This window comes from Paroedura picta, chromosome 5, assembly GCF_049243985.1.
Source record: "Paroedura picta isolate Pp20150507F chromosome 5, Ppicta_v3.0, whole genome shotgun sequence".
Lineage (NCBI taxonomy): Eukaryota > Metazoa > Chordata > Lepidosauria > Squamata > Gekkonidae > Paroedura > Paroedura picta.
In genome coordinates this window covers 15,405,368-15,430,007 of record NC_135373.1, presented here as the reverse complement: position 1 = coordinate 15,430,007, position 24,640 = coordinate 15,405,368, and the positions used below count along the sequence as shown (strand labels likewise).

At 47.1% G+C, this 24,640-nt stretch overlaps 1 protein-coding gene across 1 annotated transcript in view; it reads left to right on the top strand.

Moving 5' to 3' along the window:
* The first annotated feature begins 22,007 nt into the window (after positions 1–22,007).
* NKPD1 (NTPase KAP family P-loop domain containing 1) overlaps positions 22,008–24,640 on the top strand; it is a 51,873-nt gene continuing 49,240 nt past the window's right edge. Inside the window, 1 exon segment of the mRNA XM_077336624.1 lies at positions 22,008–22,213. Within this exon segment, the coding sequence (XP_077192739.1) occupies positions 22,169–22,213 (45 nt within the window). The 5' untranslated portion in view covers positions 22,008–22,168.

Below are 24,640 nucleotides of genomic sequence, written 5' to 3'. Positions count from 1 at the left end.
ACTGACCAACCAATCAGCAGTTAATATGCTGATGTTGTTAATCTCCATTATCACTGTTATTACAGTTACTCACTTGACATGGTTACCAAGTCATACTGTACTGTTCCATGTTCCCCCCCATATTCCATGTAGATGAACCCACAAGAGGTTCAGCCATACTGGACTTAATATTGACCAACAGGCAAGAGTTGGTGGATGAGGTGAAGGAGGTGGGGACCCTAGGGGGAAGTGACCATGTCCTCATAGAATTCCTTTTGAGATGGGGAGGCAAGGAAGCTTGTAGCCAGATGTGGATGTTAGATTTTCGTAGGGCAAACTTTAATAAACTCAGAGACATGATGAGTGTCATACCATGGATGAGAATGCTGGAAGGGAAGGGAGCATGTGAAGGGTGGGCACTACTCAAACAAGAGCTATTGCATGCTCAATCAATAACTATCCCAAGAAAGACAAAAACATTGCAGGAGCTCTAAGAAGCCTATTTGGATGAACAGAGAACTTCAAGAGGAACTAAGAAAGAAAAGGAAAATGTTCAGGAAATGGAGGGAAGGACAGAGCTCTAAAGAAGAGTACCTACAGGTTACTAGGCACTGTAGATCAATCATCAGAAAGGCCAAAGCTGAGAGTGACCTAATATTGGCCAGGGAAGCCCATTGTAACAAGAAAAGATTTTTCAGTTATGTGAGGAGCAAACGTAAAGTAAAGGAGGCAATAGGCCCAACTGTTGGGTGTGGATGGACAAACTCTAACGGAAGATGCAGAGAAAGCAGAAAGGCTTAGTGCCTATTTTACATCTGTTTTTTCCCACAGGTCAAAGGGTTTAGGCCTCTTTAAGGACTGGAGATGTCCCGGAGGACTGGAAGAGAGCAAACGTTATTCCGATCTTCAAAAAAGGGAGGAAGGATGACCCAGGAAACTACAGACCAGTGAGTCTGACCTCTGTTGTGGGGAAGATAATGGAGCAGATATTAAAGGGAGCGATCTGCAAACATCTGGAGGACAATTTGGTGATCCAAGGAAGTCAGCAGGGATTTGTCTCCAACAGGTCCTTCCAGACCAACCTTTTTTGACCAAGTAAGAGGTTTGCTGGATCGTGGAAATTCGGTTGATGTCGTTTACTTGGATTTTAGTAAAGCTTTTGACAAGGTTCCCCATGATGTTCTGATGGATATATTGAAGGACTGCAATCTGGATTTTCTGATAGTTAAGTGGATAGGGAATTGGTTAGAGAACCGCACTCAAAGAGTTGTTGTCAATGGTGTTTCATCAGACTGGAGAGAGGTGAGTAGCGGGGTACCTCAGGGCTCGGTGCTTGGCCCGGTACTTTTTAACATATTTATTAATGATCTAGATGAGGGGGTGGAGGGACTACTCATCAAGTTTGCAGATGACACCAAATTGGGAGGACTGGCAAATACTCTGGAAGATAGAGACAGAGTTCAACGAGATCTGAACACAATGGAAAAATGGGCAAATGAGAGCAAGATGCAATTTAATAATGATAAGTGTAAAGTTCTGCATCTGGGTCAGAAAAATGAAAAGCATGCCTACTGGATGGGGGATACGCTTCTAGGTAACACTGTGTGTGAACGAGACCTTGGGGTACTTGTGGACTGTAAACTAAACATGAGCAGGCAGTGTGATGCAGCGGTAAAAAAGGCAAATGCCATTTTGGGCTGTATCAACAGGGGCATCACATCAAAATCACAAGATGTCATAGTCCCATTGTATACGGCACTGGTCAGACCACACCTGGAGTACTGTGTGCAGTTCTGGAGGCCTCACTTCAAGAAGGACGTAGATAAAATTGAAAGGGTACAGAGGAGAGTGACGAGGATGATCTGGGGCCAAGGGACCAAGCTCTATGAAGATAGGTTGAGGGACTTGGGAATGTTCAGCCTGGAGAAAAGGAGGTTGAGAGGGGACATGATAGCCCTCTTTAAGTATTTGAAAGGTTGTCACTTGGAGGAGGGTAGGATGCTGTTCCCATTGGCTGCAGAGGAAAGGACATGCAGTAATGGGTTTAAACTATAAGTACAACGATATAGGCTAGATATCAGGAAAAATATTTTCACAGTCAGAGTAGTTCAGCAGTGGAATAGGCTGGCAGTCTTCAAGCAAAGGTTGGATACACACTTTTCTTGGATGCTTTAGGATGCTTTGGGCTGATCCTGCACTGAGCAGGGGGTTGAACTAGATGGCCTGTATGGCCCCTTCCAACTCTATGGTTCTATGATTCTAAGATGGTTATCAGATCCCCTCTAAGACGTCTCCTCTCCAGGTAAACAGACCACGATTCTATGATTCTATGATTCAGGCAGGCAGGCAGGCAGATAGACGTTGTAAATAATAATCTGTATTTCCAGGATAAGCATAAGTCACTGTGCATTGGCTGGAAGAGAGGCAGTTTCTTAATTTAAAAAATGTACCCATGGGAAAGAGGACAATCTTCAAAACAGTCAGGTTGCCAAAACTAGTTTGGGAAGCTCCTGTGGATTTGGGGCAAAGCTTGAGGAAGAAACTCAGTGGGGTACAGTAGCCCACACTTCCATGTAGCTATTTTCTCCAGGGAAATTGGTATCCGTAGACTGTCAACCAGCTTTAATTCCAAGAGATCATCAGGCCCTACGTGGGGACTGTCAGCCCTACCAACACAGAGCCTATTAAGATGGACAGTGGGAGACTCAGCATGGGACAGTGTGGGACAAGGACCTGGGAGTTAATCTTAAAATATATATTTTTTTAATTTGTTAAACTTTTATTGGGTGATATGATCATGTAAGGTCATGTTAACCCACTTATCCCTCCCAAAATAGCCAGTGATGGGACTGGAGGGGGTGTGAAGGGGAGGAGCCCAGGTGGGCATGGACACAGTGATGCTTCCCAACCATATTCTGCACAATCACACCACTTCTTGGGTTCTCAAAGAAGGGTTTTCTCAATGATAAAAAAGTTGAGAAAGGCAGGAATAATAGAATCAAAGAGAAGAACCCATTCTGCTAACAGGATAATGTTACGCCAAATGCGTGTCTGTAAGGACACGTGTCTAAATTTAATTGTGGGGAATCAGCTAGTAGAACCAGCAAAAGGCAGCATGGCATAATGTGAAAACCTTGTATTGCACAGTTTACTGGGTAATTATGTCACTGAGATAGAACCAAGGCAGACAATGATCTAAACATGGAAGGACTTTATTAACACACATTAATTAGACAAAAGGCAACATATGCACACTCTAGCATAGAAATATACATTCCTAGCCACTAGCACACAAGGAAAAGGCTTATAGGGGAGGAACCTACACTAAGGGTTGATTGGAAGTGATATCTACCTGTCTTCTGGGTGGAGCAAGTTCCGGAGGTCCAGGGAAGCAATTTGGGGTGACAGACGAGGGACCAAGACAAACATCTGGAAACTGACTGCCTTTTGCGGCTGTGGGAACCTGATATTTAAAGGAAATTTGTGGCCTGAGGTTACAGGGGGCTTATCCTACCATGTCTAAGGCTTGGACAAAGAGTTTGATGGAATCGTGGCCTGGTCCCAACAAAGAAATGGGTTGCTGTGAAAAAGAAACTAGCTGCTGGGAATATGAAGAAATATTTCCTATCTAGAAGGGCTGATGGCCCATTTCTGGCAAATCCTGGATGAATGTGCCTGGGGATAGTGGTAAGGAAAAAGACAAAAGACCATTCCGCACAAGGTCCAATGTTGCCAAATGTTCACAGAATGCAGAAACGCTATATTAAATAGTGGAATTTCATCATTCCGCATACATTTATTTTTAGTGGAATATAGAAGTCCCAGTAGCGTTTCATTCATTCCCCACAGGTTTCCGGTCTCGCTGGAATCGTAACAAAGGAAGCAATTTTTTTCTGCGCTTCTTCCCGCCCCTGGCCGTCAATCAAATGGAACAGCCAATGGGCTGTTGTGTTCATGCTCCCGAAAAGCCCCTTTCCCTTTAAGAACTTTTTAAAAAACCAAACACACCCATTGCAACGAATATGCGTTTAATCGTTGCATCAGAAAGACCTTTTTGCTGGCGTAGGAGCTGGCGATTAATCGTTGACATGCTCCTCAAGTAGAACCCTCCCCCCCACGGGCGCGATTTGTGGCCGAAATTACGGGCAGTGCCGAACAGGGGTGTGTGTTGTGCTTCGGAACTTAGGGAGTTTTGTTTTACTTTAAATCACTTCTGTGGAGGGACTTTAGCAGGAGAAGCCTCACTCGTTCGTTGCTTTCGCAGGTCTAAGGGGAAAAAATGGCGATCGCTTCTCCGGAAGTTCGGGGCAAGAGCGGGGGAGGGACATTCTTTCTACCGCTACATTGAGAACGCACATGTCTTTCACTGGTTTGTTGCAGCTTGTGCGCAGAAGTGTAGCGGTCTTCTCAGGGGGAATCCACTTTTCCCGATTTCCCGAAAAGCGCTACAACGAAGCGCTTTTTCCGGGAGTGTTGCAGGAGTGTTGCAGACTGTGTGCGACGTCATGCGGAACGTTGAATTTGTAGCCTTTACCAAAGGTAAGTCTTCTGCTATATTTAAGTCATGTGGAATGGCCCTAGGATTAGAGTGGCCGGTTCCCTTTACAAGACAAGGTGCTTGGCTAGCTGGAAGGGAGTTTTGGGTGGGATGCCCTTGTCTCTCTGTACTTGCCAGGAGTGCTGACAAACTCCTCTTTTGTTTGCAGGCAAGTGGGTTGGGGGAAGCCTAACTCCAAGTCCTGCTTGAGAGCAAGAAGTGGATTTTAGTTGCTCTCCCATTACGCGTTGCAAGGCTTGACCTGGCTTTTCTCTCTCTGGTGCCAGGGTCTGTGCAGAAGTGTCAGGAAGGGTTGACACGGGTGTGCCAGCCTGCGATGGAGGGGTGACAGCCCACATAACAATAATACCAAAAAATTGGTTGATTATCCTCCTATTGTCCATCAGACAGGTCTCTCTCACCAGAGAAAAGGTGGTGGCATTTTAGAATAAATTTAGTTTTTCAAACAATACAAACTATATTTTAGGGTTTTAATATTAACTATTGTTTACTGTTATTGTATTATTTCTATTGTTATACTTCAGTTGTTACCTGCATTCGAGCCTTCAAGGAAGAGCTGGATATAAATAAATTTTCCATTGTATTACATAAAATGTGAAAAGACCAGAGGAATTGCTTGAGGTAGAGTTGCCACCTCTGGTTCTGGAAATATCTGGAGATGTTGTGGGTGAAGCTTGAGGAGGGTGGCGCTTGGGGAGGGAAGGGGTTTCAGCAGGGTATAATGCCCTGGAGTCTACCCAGCAATGCAGCCATCTTCCCCGGTACAATTGATCTGTGGTATTGGGATCCTAGCAGCACCCAAATGCATTTATTTCTAAAATTTGTATTCCACCTGTCCAGGCCTGCTCAGGATGGGTCCCATAAAAATGGGAAGCATAAAACAAACCCAATGTGTCAATAAAAGACAAAAGCATGCCTATAAAATAGGCTTTCTCAACACTGGGGTTTCTTGATGGCCCTGGAAGGGTTTCCCGAATGGGTAGGAGTTAATTAATTTGTATATAAACTCATGCTGGAACTGGAACAAATGAAGGATCATAATTCACCCTATCAGAGACTGCCTTTGCAGAAACTTACAGACCCATGGGAATCATCCATTAGGGACTAATTAGGAGCAAATAGAGGGCTGATCATTTTTGAAGAGCTGTGTCTGTGTCTACCAAACCCGCAGACAATATATATATTAAAAATTTTAACTAACACAGGCAGAAGTCAGGAGGACAGAGCAGAAAAGAACTGGGAGGAAGAGCTGAATCTGCTGCACTCCCCCCATTGGCTCTTCCCATCCCCCCCCCCAGTATTTCTTCTCAGAGCTCCAATGTGAGGACCATTTAGTATTATGGCAGCTAACCCCGGGTGGGTGGGACTTAATATGGGATCTACAAGTGGGTCTGTTTTGCTTTTGTGTTGAGGCAGGTGGGACAAGGCATCACCCAGAAAGGTTTGCTTTCCCAGGTGGTGAGAGAGAATGAAAATTGGGAAAAGAACTCCGTCCACCTAATCTGCTTGGCAGATAGTTTTTTGGTTGGCATAAAGCCTGCAAATTTTTATGATGTCCAAACTTCACAAGGAACCAGGGACCCCTCCAGCAATTGCCTCCAAGTGGTGAGCACTAACTTAATGGCTGCCGCTTCTTTCTCCCAGATGGCCCAATTCCTCTTGGTGTCATTAAATGCTTTTGACAGGTACACATAGGGATGCAACTGCCCCTCATCCCACCTTTGCAAAATTATGGCCCCCATCACCACATGGCTTGAATTGACTTACAAGATGAAGGGTCGCTTGGGGTCAGCGTGGCGGAGGATGGGCTCGGCATTCAGCGGACCAGACTCCCAGTCGTTTTGCTCCCCTTTAATCATACACCCAAAGCAAATGAAACCAATAGGCAAAAGCTTGTAATAAATCTCATGAAGACACAACCTTTTGCCAATTGGCTTCGTTTGCTTTGGGTGTATTTCTACAAGAAACCAATGGTGTTTCTTCATTTGGACCCCTTCAATCTTAAGCAGGTCCATAAGGGGCAGGGTGACCTGCACAAAATTGGAAAGGAAGGAACGATAGAAATTTGTGGATCCAAGGAAGCTTTGAAGCTGCTGCCGGGTGCGAGCCAGGGCCCAGTTCAATAAGTCACGCACTTTGGCTGGGTCCATGCTTAACCCTTAGATGGAAATCCAGTAACCCAGGAAGTCCAGGCTTTCTGTATGAAATTCACACTTGGACAACTTAGCATAGAGGCTAACCAAACACACATGCTCATCCATTGTTTCAGAATACAGTAAATATCATTGAGGTAAACCAGAGCCCCTTTGTACTTTTGGGCTGAACCTGTGTTGAGCAGGGGGTTGGACTAGACGGCCTGTGTGGCCCCTTCCAACTCTATGTTTCTATGATTCTATACAATAAATCATGCAAGACCTTGTTTATAAGATTCATAAAAACTCCTGGAGCACCCGAGAGTCTGAATGGCATCATGAAGTACTAGAACTGGTCCAACAGGGTACTGAAAGCAGATTGGCATCCAGCTTCAAAGGAGAAGGGAAAAAGGAATGGAGCAAATGGATTGCTGAATGGTGAGAAAGAGGATAGGGGGGACATAAATGCAGGAAAGAACAACAGCGTCATAAACTACAACATAGGAGACGAGCTGTCCCATCTCCTACACCAGAATGAAACTCTGCATATCCTGGTTACATAAACATTGTCAATAATGGCAGAAACCACAGGCTTCTGACACCCACCGGCAGAAAAGGGCTGGAGGAAAGCTGTTGCAAGTAAAGGGATTCAGATAGTCAAGCAGGAGAGGACAATGCCCAGTGCCACAGAGTCTACTCTTCAAAGCTTGATGGAGTCCAGTGCACCCCCATCCAATATTTATTTATTACATTTATTAATCGCTACTCTCGGGGCAGCCAACTCGCAGCAATTTACAACAAGTAGAATACAATAAAATAGACTAATACAATAATCCAATACTGTAAAACTTCTAACAACAAAAACCAAATTCACCCTGCAAAAATTCCTGTCTCCACAAATCCATCTTGACCCAATGTCTCATGATAGGTGCTTGAAGGACAGGCCCAACAAGATCTTCCTTGACCTGGCTTCAACCAAATGCCTGGCAGAAGAGCTCCATCTTGCAGGCCCTGCAGGACTGAGTTCGTTCCAGCAGGACCCTCAAGTCTTCCGGGAGCTTGTTCCACCAGGCAGGGTCCAGGACCAAAAAGACCCCAGCCCTGGTCAGGGCCAGGAATACCACATGAGCCATGGTCGCCATACCCCAAATATGCCATTGCACATGGCCCTTTCCAAAGAAGAGAGACCGTGAGTGAGAAATGAGAGGAGCAACACAGAAGTAACACGAAGCTTCACGAATGACACCAAGATCTGAGATAAAAATCAGCTGAACTGGATGAGGCAAGGGAAGCCGGTAAAGTCAGGAAGGCTCTCACTGTCAGAGCTTTCAACAAACTATGCGAATCAGCATTTTCCAAGGGAGCTGTTCTACGCAGGTCATTAAGTCACGTGGTATTGAGTGATTTACGATTATTTGGAAAACATCTTAGGGACTGCGGTCTTTGCTACGGTGTATGCTTTGCTGTGATGCAGATCATACTGTGTAATTTTGCACCACTGAATGCATGCCGTAAATACTTATGAATCATAGAATCATAGAGTTGGAAGGGGCCATACAGGCCATCTAGTCCAACCCCCTGCTCAACGCAGGATCAGCCCTAATCACCCTAAAGCATCCAAGAAAAGTGTGTATCCAACCTTTGCTTGAAGACTTCCAGTGAGGGGGAGCTCACCACCTCCTTAGGCAGCCTATTCCACTGCTGAACTACTCTGACTGTGAAAAACTTTTTCCTGATATCTAGCCTATATCGTTGTACTTGAAGTTTAAACCCATTACTGCGTGTCCTCTCCTCTGCAGCCAGCAGAAACAGCATCCTGCCCTCCTCCAAGTGACAACCTTTCAAATACTTAAAGAGGGCTATCATGTCCCCTCTCAACCTTCTTTTCTCCAGGCTGAACATTCCCAAGTCCCTCAGCCTATCTTCATAGGGCTTGGTCCCTTGGCCCCAGATCATGATTGAGCATGCAATAGCTCTTGTTTGAGTAGCGCCCACCCTTCACATGCTCCCTTCCCTTCCAGCATTCTCGTCCATGGTATGACACTCATCATGTCTCTGAGTTTATTAAAGTTTGCCCTACGAAAATCTAACATCCACGTGTGGCTACAAGCTTCCTTGGCTCCCCATCTCAAAAGGAATTCTATGAGGACATGGTCACTTTCCCCTAGGGTCCCCACCTCCTTCACCTCATCCATCAACTCTTGCCTGTTGGTCAGTATTAAGTCCAGTATGGCTGAACCTCTTGTGGGTTCATCTACCATTTGATAAATGAAATTGTCAGCCAGGCAGGTCAGAAAGTTGCATGACTGAGGACGCTTCACAGAGTTTGTTTCCCAGCACACATCTGGGAAATTGAAGTCACCCATGAAGTCACCCATTATGCTTTGCTTCAGTTCTGTTTTAAACTTCTGGTGGGTTCTGCAACCTTAAATCCCCATGTTGTGGCTTGTTGAATGTCCCACCCTGTTGACTCTATTGATTCTGCATCATTAACCTTGAATCCCAGTGAGAAAAACAGATCATAAATGATGCCAATAAAAGAAAATTAAAGGGAAGAAGAGTTGTTTTTTTATACCCTGTTTTTCCCTGCCCAAAGGAGTCTCAAAGCTATTTACAATTACCTTCCCTTCCTCTCCCCACAACAAACACCCAGGGAGGGAGGTGGGGCTAAGAGATCTCTGAGAGAGACTGCTCTGTGAGAACAGAACTATCAGGGCTGTGATGAGCCCAAGGTCACCCAGCTGGCTACATGTAAAGGAGCAGCAGAGAAGCAAACCCAGCTCCCAGATAAGAAGCTGCTGCTCTTAACCACTACACTATGCTGTGGTGGAACAGGGCAAGGACAGAGATAAAAATGGCGGCGGGGGGTGTGTGTTCAATCTGCTGGGGAAAGGGAGAAGAGAAAGACCAAGGATTGAACACTGTAGAACAGGGGTAGTCAAACTGCGGCCCTCCAGATGTCCATGGACTACAATTCCCAAGCGAATGCTGGCAGGGGGCTCTTGGGAATTGTAGTCCATGGACATCTGGAGGGCCGCAGTTTGACTACCCCTGCTGTAGAACATGGTAGAAAGGGAAGGTCTTTCCAAACAACTCTCTAGTTTGGAAGCAGTAAGTTTTGACAGTAGCTTGTGTCAAAGGGAAATGAAGAGTTGTAGAAGAGGAGACTGTGATTCTGTATCTGAGGAGGAGAAGTGGGTTTCTTTTATACCCCACTTTTCACTACCCAAAGGAGCCTCAAAATGGTTTACAATTGCCAGCACACAACAGACACAAGTGTAAGTCTGGTTGCACTGAGAGAGCTCTCCGTGAACCGCTCTGCAAGAATAGCTCTACGAGAACGCGACTGGCCCAAGGTCACCCAGCTGGCTGCATGCAGAGGAGCTTGGAATCAAACCAGGGCAGAGTCTGCACTTACTTTGTTTATTCCATTGTCAATCTTGTTGAATTCAAATCGCTTTGAACTCGGATCTTCCTCTTCCGCCCCCCCCCCATTGAAACAGGAAAGTGTTCTGCACGTGGTTACGGTAGTTCAGAAGGGGAGGGGGGAGCCAAGCCTGTTTCTTTCTTTTCTTGAAGGGTGAGGAGAGGGGAGCCAAGCAGGGAGCCTCTTTCTTTTCTTGGAGGGGGGGGAGGAGGATCGAAAAAGGCAGAGGAGGGAAGAAAAATCCAGGACCGACAGAAGTTGAGAGAAATTAGGGGCTTCTCCTTTCAGGCAAATTCATCACATGACCACCTGTGGCCAATTCTCTAATCCGAATCTTGAAATATTGAGTGTTAAAAGCACTCCCGGATCAATCCTTCTTGCTGCAGAAGGAAAATTTAAATCGCCCCAAATCCAAATGGAAATCGCATTCTGTGTAGAGGGCAGGGACTGAATCGATCTGGGGTTGGAATAAAAGCTCCGTGCAGTTTACACCCAGGCTTTCCAGATCAGAGACAGCTGCTCTTAAGTGCGACACCCAGCTGGCTCTCCCGCGTAGCATTCCTTGGGAAGAGAGTCAAGGGAAGGAGGAAGCTGCAAGAGGCCTCCAGCATAATCAGCTAGGGCACAGGAGCAAGAGCATCCCACAGGCCCCGTCTAAACTCTTTCACCCAAATTGCTGACACACCTTCCAGGTAACTGGGCTTGCCGGTACCTCCCTTCCGTAGCCTGGGTGTAAACTGCACGGAGCTTTTATTCCACTCCCAGGTCGATTCAGTCCCTCCCGTCTGAACTGAAATTGATTTCCAGTTTGATTTCCATCGATGGAAATTTTCCATCTGCCACCGTCATGCCTCGATCCGCATTCACCGTACCTTTGCCTCGGAAAATCAGGGAGCGCTTATTTTCCGGAATATCCACCAATTCGCGCCGGATGCAGCAAAGGATCCACGTGTAGATGTCCTCGGCACTCGGATTAACCGGTATTCGTCCCCCCGCTCCTCCCCATTGGTGACGTTACGGAACTGTCTTTTGCTGATTGGTCAACCAACCCCCGCGTTTCCAATGCTGACACTGCGTGGTTCTCTCTTGCTGATTGGTCGACACCCCCCCCCCCTTTCCAATGCTGACTGAACGTGTTTATCTCCTGGTGTTTAGTCGACTTGCGGAGTCGAAAGAAAGGGGGAATAATTGTTTCATGGGTAAATACGCTGTTCAGCTCTGTTTTGAGAGCTTAGATTGTTTGAGACAGCACAGAAATGGAAAAGTGTACAAATACGGTAATAAAAAAACATATCCAGGCGCACTCTGGTGGGAAGTACGTCAGAACATCAGGAATCGATTTAAACGAACGTGATGCAGATGACGCAAGTATGTTAAAGCTGTTTCGTTTCGGAAATAATGTTTGTTGCAGATCACTCATAATGCCCGAGCCCGAATCGGGCGGAGATCGGCAAGAATAAAAGCGGGAAAATCAAGAGATGCAGAATAGGCCCTGTTCAGCTAAGCCGTTTATCGACACGTGCCACAGGGCCAGCTATTAAGACAAGTAGGAACCCAGTGGCAGGCAGGCATAAACAAACAAGAAAACCCCTGGTTCGATATCTATTAGGGATGCCAGCTGTGGGTTGGGAGATCCCTGGAAACTTTGCAGATGGAGCCGGGAGTGGGTGGGATTTGGGGCAGGGAAGGACCTCAGTGGAGTCTAATGCTAAGGAGCCCACCCTCCAAAGCAGCCCTTTTCTCCAGGGGAACTGATCTCTGTCATCTGGAGATGATCTGTAAAACCAGGAGATCTCCAGGTCTGACCTGGGGAGTGGCATTCCTATTACTCAGTGACATTTTTCATCTTTAGGTCCCAACAGCTGGCTGTTTCTCAGCAGTTTCTACTCCATGGCCTCATTTATTGCAAGAAGTCAACCCCCGCCCCTTCAACATGAAACCCTCTTTTTAAAATGCAAATGTGTGTCTGTGTGTTTTTACTTGGGGTTTGCCATTTTATTTTCGATTTTAATTGAAAATGTTTTTAAACTATCCTTGTAAAAGCCACCTTGGCTTTTACTAGTATTATTTGACTTGTATTTTACTAGTGTTTTACTACTAGTAGTAATTGCAATAATAAGAATAGTAAAAATAAGAACAAGAACCCTCTGGCCCACACTTGCAATCCTAAGGAAGTTACCCCAGCCTAAGCTTTGATGGATGGATAGGATGGATTTGATGGGTTTGATGGATTGAAACTGCAGTAACTCAGTCTCAGGTGTCACGGCTGCCAGATAGCCTATTATTATTATTATTATTATTATTATTATTATTATTATTATTATTATTATTATTATTATTATTATTATTATTATTATTATATTTATTCCCCGCCACTCCCTTGCGGCTGGTGTATGCTTTGCTGTGGCATGCGGTGGCCACCTGGCTAAGACGTCCTTCATTCGCATTCCTCACTTGGGTTAATGCGACCCGTCTGGCTGGCCAAGCAGCTGTCTTCTTTTCTCCCTTGCCTGCTCTGTACTAGGGATGTGTGCTTCAGCTGGGTTCAGCTGCCTTGGCGATTGCTGATGCCCGAGGCAGCGCCAAGGTGGCCGAACCAAGCCGAAGCACAAATCCCTACTCTGTACGCTCCTTCCATGCTCCATAGGCGATCACGACCCACAGCAGGGCTGACAATGCCCCTGGCGCTGCCAGCAAGGCAAGGTGAGGAGCACCAAAAAGGAATGCAACATGCTGACATCACCTGGAAGTGACGTCTGCAAAGTCGGGGTGACACTTTGGCTTTGGGGCAAAAACTCTATGGCACAAGTAGCTTCTAAATTTGCCCTAAAACCGGATTGTCAACCCCCCCCCCCCAAAAAAAAAAACATGCCAATATCATGATGTGTTAATTTCTGGTTTTCTTTCTTTGTGGAAGTTAACTGTGTGGGTGGGAGGGTGGGGGGTGGGGCGGTTGCATTCAGAAGCAGGGGATGCCCACCTGGACCCGGGGCCCTGGAATCCTTAACTGCAGCCAGCCAGCTGGTGTTGTTTCTTCACCCACACACCACCCTCTCTCCGACCAACATGGACTGTATCCCAGCACTTATAGAAGCTGGGCCTCCCTTCCCTTCCCACATGTATAAGTAGCTTTCCTTCCCATGCTTGCTTGAAAATTTAAGTCCCAAAGAAGCTAATTACGGAGCTGGCAATTCTTAATAACCCTCTGGGTCAGTTTCTGCGCAAAACACACCAATCGAAGGTTTAATTAAAAATACACACATCTGTACACAAAGTTGGGGATTCCCAGAAACACCTGCTGCTCCCACATCCGCCACCCACATTTGGGCATCTTCCTGGTTCCCCCGTGAGTCAAAAACTGTGGCTTTCCTGCTTCCCGTCCTTTAACAGTTGTGAGGCCACAAGAGGCGAGGCACGGAAAGCGCTCCGCTCATAAATGTACTTGCTGCCTTATGAGGCATAACTGAGGCGGCCTAAATATGTAGCATCGCACTTAAATATCCCAGATTTGTCCAGGTGGATTGGGAACCCAGAATGGCCTAGAAGCGAACTAATGACCCATTGTACCATTGCAGGCCTCACTTGGCTCAAACAGAAATGCAACAGGTAAAGCATTCCCTATTTGTCAAGAGATCAGGGCCAGGCAGGAAAAGCTTCATCTGTTAAATTTGTCCAACCCTGACACAGCCAGTAAAGCCATACATCCACCACAACAAGCGTGGCAGACTCTGTTTCTTACCCTCCTTTGTTTTTCTCCCAGCCTGGCTCCGATACAGGAATTGAACTGGACTGGGAGAAAAACCATCAAGCACCCCAAAGCCACTTCCCACTCCATTTCATGTGAATGAGCAGACATGGTTAGAGAACCGCACTCAAAGAGTTGTTGTCAATGGTGTTTCATCAGACTGGAGAGAGGTGAGTAGCGGGGTACCTCAGGGTTCGGTGCTTGGCCCGGTACTTTTTAACATATTTATTAATGATCTAGATGAGGGGGTGGAGGGACTACTCATCAAGTTTGCACATGACACCAAATTAGGAGGACTGGCAAATTCTCCGGAAGATAGAGACAGAGTTCAACGAGATCTGAACACAATGGAAAAATGGGCAAATGAGAACACGATGCCATTTAATAAAGATAAGTGTAAAGTTCTGCATCTGGGTCAGAAAAATGAAAAGCATGCCTATTGGATGGGGGATAAACTTCTAGGTAACACTGTGTGTGAACGAGAGATTGTAAACTAAACATGAGCAGGCAGTGTGATGCAGCGGTAAAAAAGGCAAATGCCATTTTGGGCTGTATCAACAGAGGCATCACATCAAAATCGCAAGATGTCATAGTCCCATTGTATACGGCACTGGTCAGGCCACACCTGGAGTACTGTATGCAGTTCTGGAGGCCTCACTTCAAGAAGGACGTAGATAAAATTGAAAGGGTACCAAGGAGAGCGACGAGGATGATCTGGGGCCAAGGGACCAAGCCCTATGAAGATAGGTTGATGGACTTGGGAATGTTCAGCCTGGAGAAAAGGAGGCTGAGAGGGGACATGATAGCCCTCTTTAAGTATTTGAAAGGTTGTCACTTGGAGGAGGGCAGGATGCTGTTTCTGCTGGCTGCAGAGGAGAGGACACGCAGTAATGGGTTTAAACTTCAAGTACAACGGTATAGGCTAGATATCCGGAAAAAATTTTTCACAGTCAGAGTAGTTCAGCAGTGGAATAGGCTGCCTAAGGAGGTGGTGAGCTCCCCCTCACTGGCAGTCTTCAAGCAAAGGTTGGATACAGACTTTTCTTGGCTGCTTTAGGATGCTTTGGGCTGATCCTGCGTTGAGCAGGGGGTTGGACTAGATGGCCTGTATGGCCCCTTCCAACTCTATGATTCTATGATTCTATGATATCTCCATGGTGTCAAACTTGGCCTAACACTAGTATTACCAGCTCAGGGGTGGAAAATTCCTGGAGATTTGGGAGTGATGGAGCTTGAGGAGGAGAGGGTTCGGGGAAGGACTTCAATGCCACAGAGCCTTCCTTCCAAAGCAGCCATTTTCTCCAGATCATTATCACTTGGAGATTAATTGTAATCTCAGATCTCCAACTCCTACGTGGAGGTTGGAGAACAAAGAACAAAAGCTGACAAGGCAAAAATGTCAAAACCAAAATTCTTCTTTATTCAAATGACGTGCCAAAACAAGCCCCAGTATGTACAACTCGTTCTTGAGGGCAATTCCTTCAATGGTGGCTGCATTTTCAAAATATAAGAGTGAAAAATCATTACTAAACAATCCATAAATGCACACTGTGCAAACCATTTGTCTATTTGCCTCTGTTTAAAAATGTCCAAAGATGTAGAACCTCTCAAGGAAGCCTGTTCCACTGAGAAACCACTCTAACTGTAGGAACTTCTTCCTGATGTTTAGATGGAATTTCTTTTGAATTAATTTCATCCCAGTTGTTCTGGTGTGTCCCTCTGGGGCAAGAGAGAACAACTCTACTCCATCCTCTATATGGCAGCCTTTTAAATACTTGAAGATACTTGAAAATACTTTGGCAGGAACCAGGGGAGATTCATCAGGAGAGCTTTAAACTGAAGCCACAAGGGGAAGGAGACGTTCAACATAGGGAGTGTAAGGTAGTAGACCGATTGGGGGCAGCCCAACCGGCAAGGCCAGCTCATAGGGAACCAAAAGTAAAAGGATTCAGATGCCTTTATACTAATGCCCAAAGCATGGGCAATAAGAAGGAAGAGCTGGAACTTCTCATGCTGATGGAAAGGCATGATCTAGTAGGCATCACAGAAACTTGGCGGAATGATTATCATGACTGGAATGTAATGGTGGATGGATATGAACTGTTGAATAGTGGATGGATATGAACTGTTCAGAATAAAACAGAATAGATCGAAGAGGTGGAGGAGTGGCACTGTATGACCATTTACGCACTGGGAACTTCACTGCCCTAGCTCCTGTGCAGGAGCAAAAATTGGGAGCAGATGAGGAGCACCAGGCCAAATGCTCCCCTGTGTGGGTGCAGTAAGAGGTGGGGCAACCTGCCATGATTAAAACTCCAGCCTACAGCCCAGCATGAAACCTCCAGTGCATAAACGGTCTATGTGAGGAAATTCTAGTGAAAGAAGAAGAAGAAGAAGAAGAGTTGGTTCTTATATGCCGCTTTTCCCTACCCGAAGGAGGCTCAAAGCGGCTTACAGTCGCCTTCACATTCCTCTCCCCACAACAGACACCCTGTGGGGTGGGTGAGGCTGAGAGAGTGCTGATATCACTGCTCGGTCAGAACAATTTTATCAGTGCCGTGGCGAGCCCAAGGTCACCCAGCTGGATGCATGTGGGGGAGCGCAGAATCGAACCCGGCTCGCCAGATTAGAAGCCCGCACTCCTAACCACTACACCAAACTGGCTCTGTAGAGTATATCTACAGTGGAAAGCATCTGGGTGAAAATAAGCGAGGGGAAAACAAACAGTGTGGTGGTTGGTGCCTCCTACCGACCGCCTGACCAGCGAGAGTATGTGGATGCTGCACTTTGTGAGAAGCGTCAGGACCTTATTTTATTTATTTATTTGTTTATTTTTAGATTTATATACCGCCCTCCCCGAAGGCTCAGGGTGGTTTACATCAAACTAATCAACAATACATGAAACAGTCTTCGTTAAAATAACAGTATAACAGTATAACAATACAATAAATAGTATAACGATGCAACATACCACAACAGGTCCAGAGCGCTCTGGTGGAGTTCTGGGAGGAAGGAGGGGAGCGGGGGGAGTGGGGACCCTTCATTCGCTGTTGGTTGTGCCTTGTCATCATGGGTGACTTCAATTTCCCAGATGTGTGCTGGGAAAGAAACTCTGCAAAGCGTCCTCAGTCATGCAACTTTCTGACCTGCCTGGCTGACAATTTCATTTATCAAATGATAGATGAACCCACAAGAGGGGTTAAATCCATACTGGATTTAATACTGACCAACAGGCCAGAGAACTTGCACAACCCTTGTCCATCATCTTTGGGACCTCTTTAAGGAATGGAGATGTCCCGGAGGACTGGAACAGAGCAAACGTTATTCCGATCTTCAAAAAAGGGAGGAAGGATGACCCGGGAAACTACAGACCAGTGAGTCTGACCTCTGTTGTGGGGAAGATAACGGAGCAGATATAAAAGGGAGCGATCTTCAAACATCTGAAGGACAATTTGGTGATCCAAGGAAGTCAGCATGGATTTGTCTCCAACAGGTCCTGTCAGACCAACACACTTTTCTTGGATGCTTTAGGATGCTTAGGGCTGATCCTGCATTGATCAGGGGGTTGGACTAGATGGCCTGTATGGCCCCTTCCAACTTCTATGATTCTATGTTTCCTTTTTTGACCAAGTGACAGGTTTGTTGGATCGTGGAAATTCGATTAATGTTGTTTACTTGGATTTTAGTAAAGCTTCCCCACGATGTTCTGATGGATAAATTGAAGGACTGCCATCTGGATTTTCAGATAGTTAGGTAGATAGGGAATTGGTTAGAGAACCGCACTCAAAGAGTTGTTGTCAATGGTGTTTCATCAGACTGGAGGGAAGTGAGTAGCGGGGTACCTCAGGGCTCGGTGCTCGGCCCGGTACTTTTTAACATATTTATTAATGATCTTGGCTGCAGAGGAAAGGACACGCAGTAATGGGTTTAAACTACAAGTACAACGATATAGGCTAGATATCAGGAAAAATATTTTCACAGTCAGAGTAGTTCAGCAGTGGAATAGGCTGCCTAAGGAGGTGGTGAGCTCCCCCTCACTGGCAGTCTTCAAGCAAAGGTTGGATACACACTTTTCTTGGATGCTTTAGGATGCTTTAGGCTGATCCTGCACTGAGCAGGGGCCTGTATGGCCCCTTCCAACTCTATGGTTCTATGATTCTAAGATGGTTATCAGATCCCCTCTAAGTCATCTCCTCTCCAGGTAAACAGACCAAGGTAAACAAACAGACCAAGGTAAACCAACTCCAGGTAAACAAACTTCTTGGTCTCCAAACCCCTCACCATCTTTGTTGCCCTCCTCTGGACACGCTCCAGTTTATCCTCTTGAACACAGTACTCCAAGTGAGGCCGAACCAGGGCAGAGTAAAGCGGTACCATCACCTCTCGTGATGTGGACACGATACTTTGTTTGGTACAGCCCCAAATCCCATATGTCTTTTTAGCCACTGAGTGACACTGCTGTCTCATGTTCAATGTATGGTCTACTAAGACTCCCAGATCCTTTTCGCACAGGCTACAGAAAGCTTAGCACAAAATGCATTGGGGTCTCACATATATTAAATATTCTTTCCCTACAAGTACCAGTGGGATTTTTTCTATTTTCTTCAATATTTATTTATTATATTTATATTTATATTTATATACCGCCCTCCCCGGAGGCTCAGGGCAGTTTACACTGAACTTATGAACCATACATTAAACAATCTGCATTAATAATCAAACAATAATATTAACAACAGTGGTTGTAACAAATAATACAACAAATAAAGTTGTAACAACACACAATACAATATAACAGCACAACAGTGCAATGGCACAACAGCTCCAGAGCGCTCTGGTGGAGTTCTGGGGTGGGGGGGCAGGGGCCCTTCATTCGCTGTTGGTTATGCCTGGTCTCAACCAAATGCCTGGTGGAAGAGCTCCTTTTTGCAGGCCCTGCAGAACTGTTCCATCAGGGCCCTGATCTCCTCTGGGAGCTCATTCCACCAGGTGGGGGCCAGGACAGAGAATGCTCTGGCCCTGGTTGAGGCCAGGCGGACTTCTTTAGGGCCAGGGACCATTAGCCGGTTGATGACGGTGGAGCGCAGAGCTCTTTTGGGGGCATAGGCAGGGAGGCAGTCCCCCAGGTACACCTGCGAATGGCCTTGAAGGTAATTACCAGAACCTTTAGTCTGATCCAGAATTCAACTGGCAGCCACTGCAGTGGGTGGAGAATGGGCTGGATGTGGGACCTCCACGGTGTTGCTGTGAGGATCCTGGCTGCTGCGTTTTGGACCAGCTGTAGTTTCCGGGTCAAAGCTAAGGGCAGGCCTGCATAGAGCGAGTTATAGAAGTCCAGTCTAGAGGTGACCGTTGCATGGATCACTGTGGCTTGGTGTTCCGGGGCCAGGTAGGAAGCTAGTAGTTTGGCTTGGTGGAGATGGTAGAATGTCAGCCACGCTACGTTTGTGATCTGGGCTTCCATTGTAGGGGAAGCATCCAGAATCACACCTAGGTTCCTGGTGGAGTCAGCCGTAGAGAGCTATACACCATCCAGGGCAGGCAGGCGCACTTCCTCACATGGGCCCTTCCTACCCAGCCACAGGACCTCCGTCTTTGAAGGATTGAGCTTCAGGCAACTCTGCTTCAGTCATTTCGTCACTGCTTCCAGGCAGCTGGCTAATGCTTCTGGGGGGGGGGGGGGGAGTCAGGGCGGCCATCAGGAGGAAAAGCTGGGTCTCATCGGCATATTGATGACAACCCAGCCCAAACCTCCGTACCAGTTGTGCGAGAGGGCGCATAAAGATGTTGAATAGGATAGGAGAGAGGATCACTCCCTGTGGGACTCCACAAGTAAGTTGTTAGTGGTCTGATGTTTTCTCTCCTATTGCAACCCTCTGTCCACGATACCGGAGGAAGGAAATAAGCCATTGGGCTGTCTCTCGTATTCCGGCACCGATGAGGCGGCGAGCCAACAAGATGGGGCCAACAACAAACTGTGAGAGCCCTATTGTCGCCATGGTTGACCCTAGGTCCTGCCCAGTTCTAGAGGATGGCAGCACACCATGTACGTTAAAGTCCCCCAGGACTAATATACTGGGAAACTGTAGTGTCCAGGCTGCCACCGCCTCTAGCAGGGCAGGCAGGGCATCTGGCGGTGCATTGGGCGCGCAGTACACTAACCAGATGGCCACACTCTCGGTTGATCCCCATCCGAGGCCGACACATTCAATGCCTGGTATTGATGGCGCAGGAAGGGCCCTGAAGGAGAAAGCCTCTCAGGTCAGGATTGCCACCCCTCCTCCCCGCCCCGCTGTCCGAGACTGGTGGAGGACAGAGAACCCGGCAGGGGCTCGTTCTTTGAGGGCAACTGTTTCGCCCTCCCTGGTCCAGGTTTCTGTCATGCACGCCAGGTCTGCTCTTTGTTCTGCAAAGTAGTTTTGCAGGGTAGAGGTTTTGTTGTTTATTGACCTGGCGTTGCACAGCACCAGTGTCAGAGGCGGGTTATTTACCTTTGCCTCCACCCTAGTGTCACGAGGGATGGAGCGGAGTCTGGAGGGGGACCGTGTATGGTTGATTTCCAGGCTCCTTGGTCTCTGCCATCCGCTGTCTCTGCCTCTGCCCCTTATTATTGGGATCCCTGACCCTTTCAGGGCCCCTGCTTTCTCCCCCTTCTCCGTTTTTTCAAATATTATGGGCTCCATGGACACTGTTGGTTTTGGTTCTTAGTTCTGCGGTTTAGCTAGGGTTGTTGACGTCCCTGGTTCTGTGCTTATTGCTGGTTTCTAATGTGTGTGGAGGGTTTTGTGTATCTGTGGAAGGTTGGTCCCGATCACTATTTATAGCATCTCAGGGCTTCCCAGTTCCAATTGTGAACAGTTATGTGCTGTGTGTAGGGTGTGTATTGTTGTGTGTATCTGGAGGGGTAGCCCCGGTCGCCTGTTGTGGCACCTCAGGGTTGCCCAATCCAGGGTGTGTGGTGTGTATGGCATATGTGTGATCTCTGTGTTATTTCATGTTGTGGGTTGGGTGGAATTGGGTTGGATGGTTAGCGTTGTTTGGCAAGTGGAGGGTGAGTTGTTAGGTTGGTAGGTATAGTCTGGATTAATTAGTTGGTAGAATTGATTTTCGGGGTGGGTTTGGGTAGTTCAGGCAATAGTTGGGTAGTTCAATTAGTTGGTAGAATTGATTGTTTGATGGAATTGATTGTTTTGGGTGGGTTTGGAGTAGTTAAATTGATGGTGGTTGGGTTGTGGTAGATCAGTTGATGGCAATTGTTTTGGATGGGTAGATGGGTAAAGGTGTTAATTTAATTTGGAGTCAATCAGTGGTCAGATGGGTTGGTAGTTGGGTTGAAAGATTGGGGGCTAATCCCTCTCCCTTCTTTTATTCTTGTGCATAGATTGTTGTCTCTTTCCCTCTTCCCACCCTTTTTTAATTTTTTCTCCTTTGCTATTCCCCACACCTGAGTAATTGTTACGTTGTATGTGAAGCTGCCCCACACAAATCTGACCTGTGGTCTCTAGGGATGCCGGCCTCCAGGTGGGCCCTAGGGATCCCCCTGGGGTTACAATTCACCTCTAGGTGACAGAGATCAGTTCTCCTGGATGAAATGGGTGGGCTGTGTGGTGTTATACCCCGTCAGACCCCTCCCTAAACCCCTGCCCTCTGCAGGCTCCACCCCCAAAGTCTCCAGGCTTTTCCCAGCCCGGAGCTAGCAACCTCACTTGTCTCCCAACATTGGGTAGGGAGTTAGTCCCCAGCATCTCAGGTCGAACTCTATCTTGTGGCTCACCTTTCGATCCTTTTAGTCAGAGATACCAGGAGTCACACCCTGGGACCTTTTGCACTGGTCCCTGTTCCTACTTTCCAAGGAATTCCTCTTCAGACATTTCAGTATCTCTTGCATCTGCTTCCAGCATGAGGGGGGTGGGGTGGACAGGACAAAACAACAACAGTTTTCCTTGGGGAAAGAAATGACTTCTCCCTGACTCATCATCCAAGGATGGAGGTGGTTTCTCTCCCTCTCCGAGTCCCTAAGCTCTGCCCCTTGCGTAGCTTGAATTTCTACTTCACAGTAACTAATTATTATTTTGTCAGGAGAAGGTTGCCCTTTTAATACAACCCTCACGGTTACTCATAGCATTCCACTTCCCCCTCCTCCAAACCTTCACTCCTCCTAGGTAAATAAGGACAGCATGCGCAAGGGATTAAAAGAAAGCGCCTGCTAGACTTGCACGTGTGCGCCGGAGCAGGAGTCAATGAGACAGGAATAAGGGGACCGTCAATGAGAACAGGAGGCAGGTAACAAGAGACACTGAGAAAGGAAACACCCAAAGGAGGCCCTGATGAATCCTGAAGCAGAAGACGGCTTGACAGCGGCAGAGACCAAGGTAGGAATAAGGACAACCGCTACTCTCTTTTTACAGGCCTTATCATTGAACGATCTCAAACAGCACGCCCAGGTGATGGGCTGCAGCATGCCGTGAAAAATCATTGCCAGACAGGGGCCACCTGCAAGAAGGCCCGGTATAGCACCAACTTCTTTCTCTCCTGTTCCATGCAGGATGGAGAATGGATGAACAGCATTTCCTAAGGTGGCTAATGGGGGGGGGGGGTGCACCTCAAGTTGTGAAATTCCTGCATTCTGCAGGGGGTTGGTTAGACTACATAACCCTGGAGGTCCCTTCCAACTCTATGCTTCTAAGGGCATCACTGTGACCCCAAAACCACAAGCTCTATCTGAGGGTCTTGACTGATCGGGCGAAGAGAGGCAATATTAGGTAGGTTATTCCACAGCGATTGTTTTAGGAGTGAATCAAGAACATCCAGCAGGGCTTGCATTTGCATGATTAGCATAGGTGGAAACGTGCCTCCAGCTTCAGTCTTGACGGTTGGAAATTGCCTTGGATATTTTTAAAAGTTCAGGAATTACTACCTGTAACAATCTGTGGACCAAGAAAGAAATACTGCAGAGTCCATTTAACAATTGGGGGTCTCGCAGCTTTGGTGTGTGGCAGAAGGGAAATCCAGGGGTATCACTCCCAGACATGGGAGCCAAAGGATAATTTTTAAATTCCCACGCCTGCTGCGAATTTCCTGTGAAGCCTCAGATAAATCTCCAGATGGGCAAGTAGCATTCTCTCCCACAATGAAGACAGTTCCTGGCTGGTAGCTGTGCTGGATTGGGGGGAAGAGCGCAACCTGAAGCCCTAAAAGATCTGCAAGGCTTCCATGGAGGTCACCCGCTTTTGAGTGCTAAAGTGCCAGGGAGCTATGACTCTAGAAAGCTTATCCCCCGGGAAAGATTTTGCCCCCCAATGTTGATTTGTATCCTTGAACTAGAATGGTTCTCCTGTATCCCAGTAGAGAGGAGCAATAGACAGAGATTCCCAGCCAGGGGACCAGGGACCCTGGGGGTCCTCAGGAGCTCCAGAGGGGGTCCGTGGCCTTTCCCTGCCAGCCTTAATGAAGTTGGCCAAGCGAGGGAGCTGGCTGCTTCCGTTGCTCCCCCTCGTGAGCAGGAGTTCTCCTGAGGTTTCTGTGCTTGGGACGGGGCAGAGCTACATGCCTCCTGCCCCCCTCAAGTGCCTTGTGTCTCTCCCCCTTCACAGCCTGCCAGTTAATGTGGGTGGTGATGTAACTTTTGGTGACCTGGTACTTCTGGGGGTGTGGTAGGGAGGCATGGCCAGCTGACATCACTTCTGGGGCTCCTTGAAGCCTGAAAAATTATTTCAGGGGCTCCTTCAAGGTTGAAAAAGGCTGATCTCGTATCTCCTTAAAGCAGGCTTCCTCAACCAGGGGTTACATGACAGCCCTGGAAGGGTTTCCCGAAGGGGGGGAGTTATATATATGTGTTAAACATCAGTCGGGTGATATGACCATATATGACCGTGCCCCAAATGGCCAATGATGGGCCTGGAGGGATTCGGGAGGGGAGGGGCCTTGGGTAGGGGTGTCCACAGCTTTGCTTCCCAACCATATGCTGCATCATCGTGCTGTTTATGGGATTTCTCAAAGTCTGAAGAATATATCTCAACAATAAAAAAGTTGAGAGAGGCTGCCTTAAAGACTAACCAGGGTATGAGCACCTGAAGAAGAGAATGGTGACTTACAAAAGCTTATGCCTTGCCACAAATTGAAATAAACAAGCTCCTCCCCTGCCACAAATATGGGCTGAATCTGCACTTACTTTGTTTATTCCATTGTGAATCCTGCTGAATCCAGATAGATTTGAACTCAAGTCTTCCTCCCCCCCCATTGAAACAGAAAAGTGTTCTGCACATGATTAGGAAAGCTCAGAAGGGGGGGGAGCCAAGTGCAGCAGGAGCCTCTTTGTTTTCTTGAAGGGGGAGGGGGGAGAGGATTGGAGACAGTAGAGGAGGGGGATTAAATCCAAGAGGAAAATCTCTGCTGAGAGAAGTTAGGGCTTCTGGAGCTTCGGCCAAGAGAAGTTAGGACTTCCCCATAAAGGCAAGCTTTCAGCTTGGGAAAGAGGAAGCCTTTGAATTGAAGCCTTGTCCAATCAGGGCTTCTCTACAACGGAGGCACAGCAGCAAGTTTGGAACAGGCAGAGATCTGCATGCTTTCTCATGCCAATTTTTCAAATATCAAGGGTTATATCCACTCCATGATCTTGTGGGGGAAAAGTAGGGTCACTCTGGATCAATCATGCTTGTTGCAGAGGGAAAATTTAAATCGGACAAAATCAAAATGGAAATCGCATTCAGTATAGACGGCAGGGACTGAATCAACCTGGGATTAAAATAAAAGCTCCGTGCAGATTCAGCCCTGGTTAGTCTTTAAGTAGCTCCAACTCT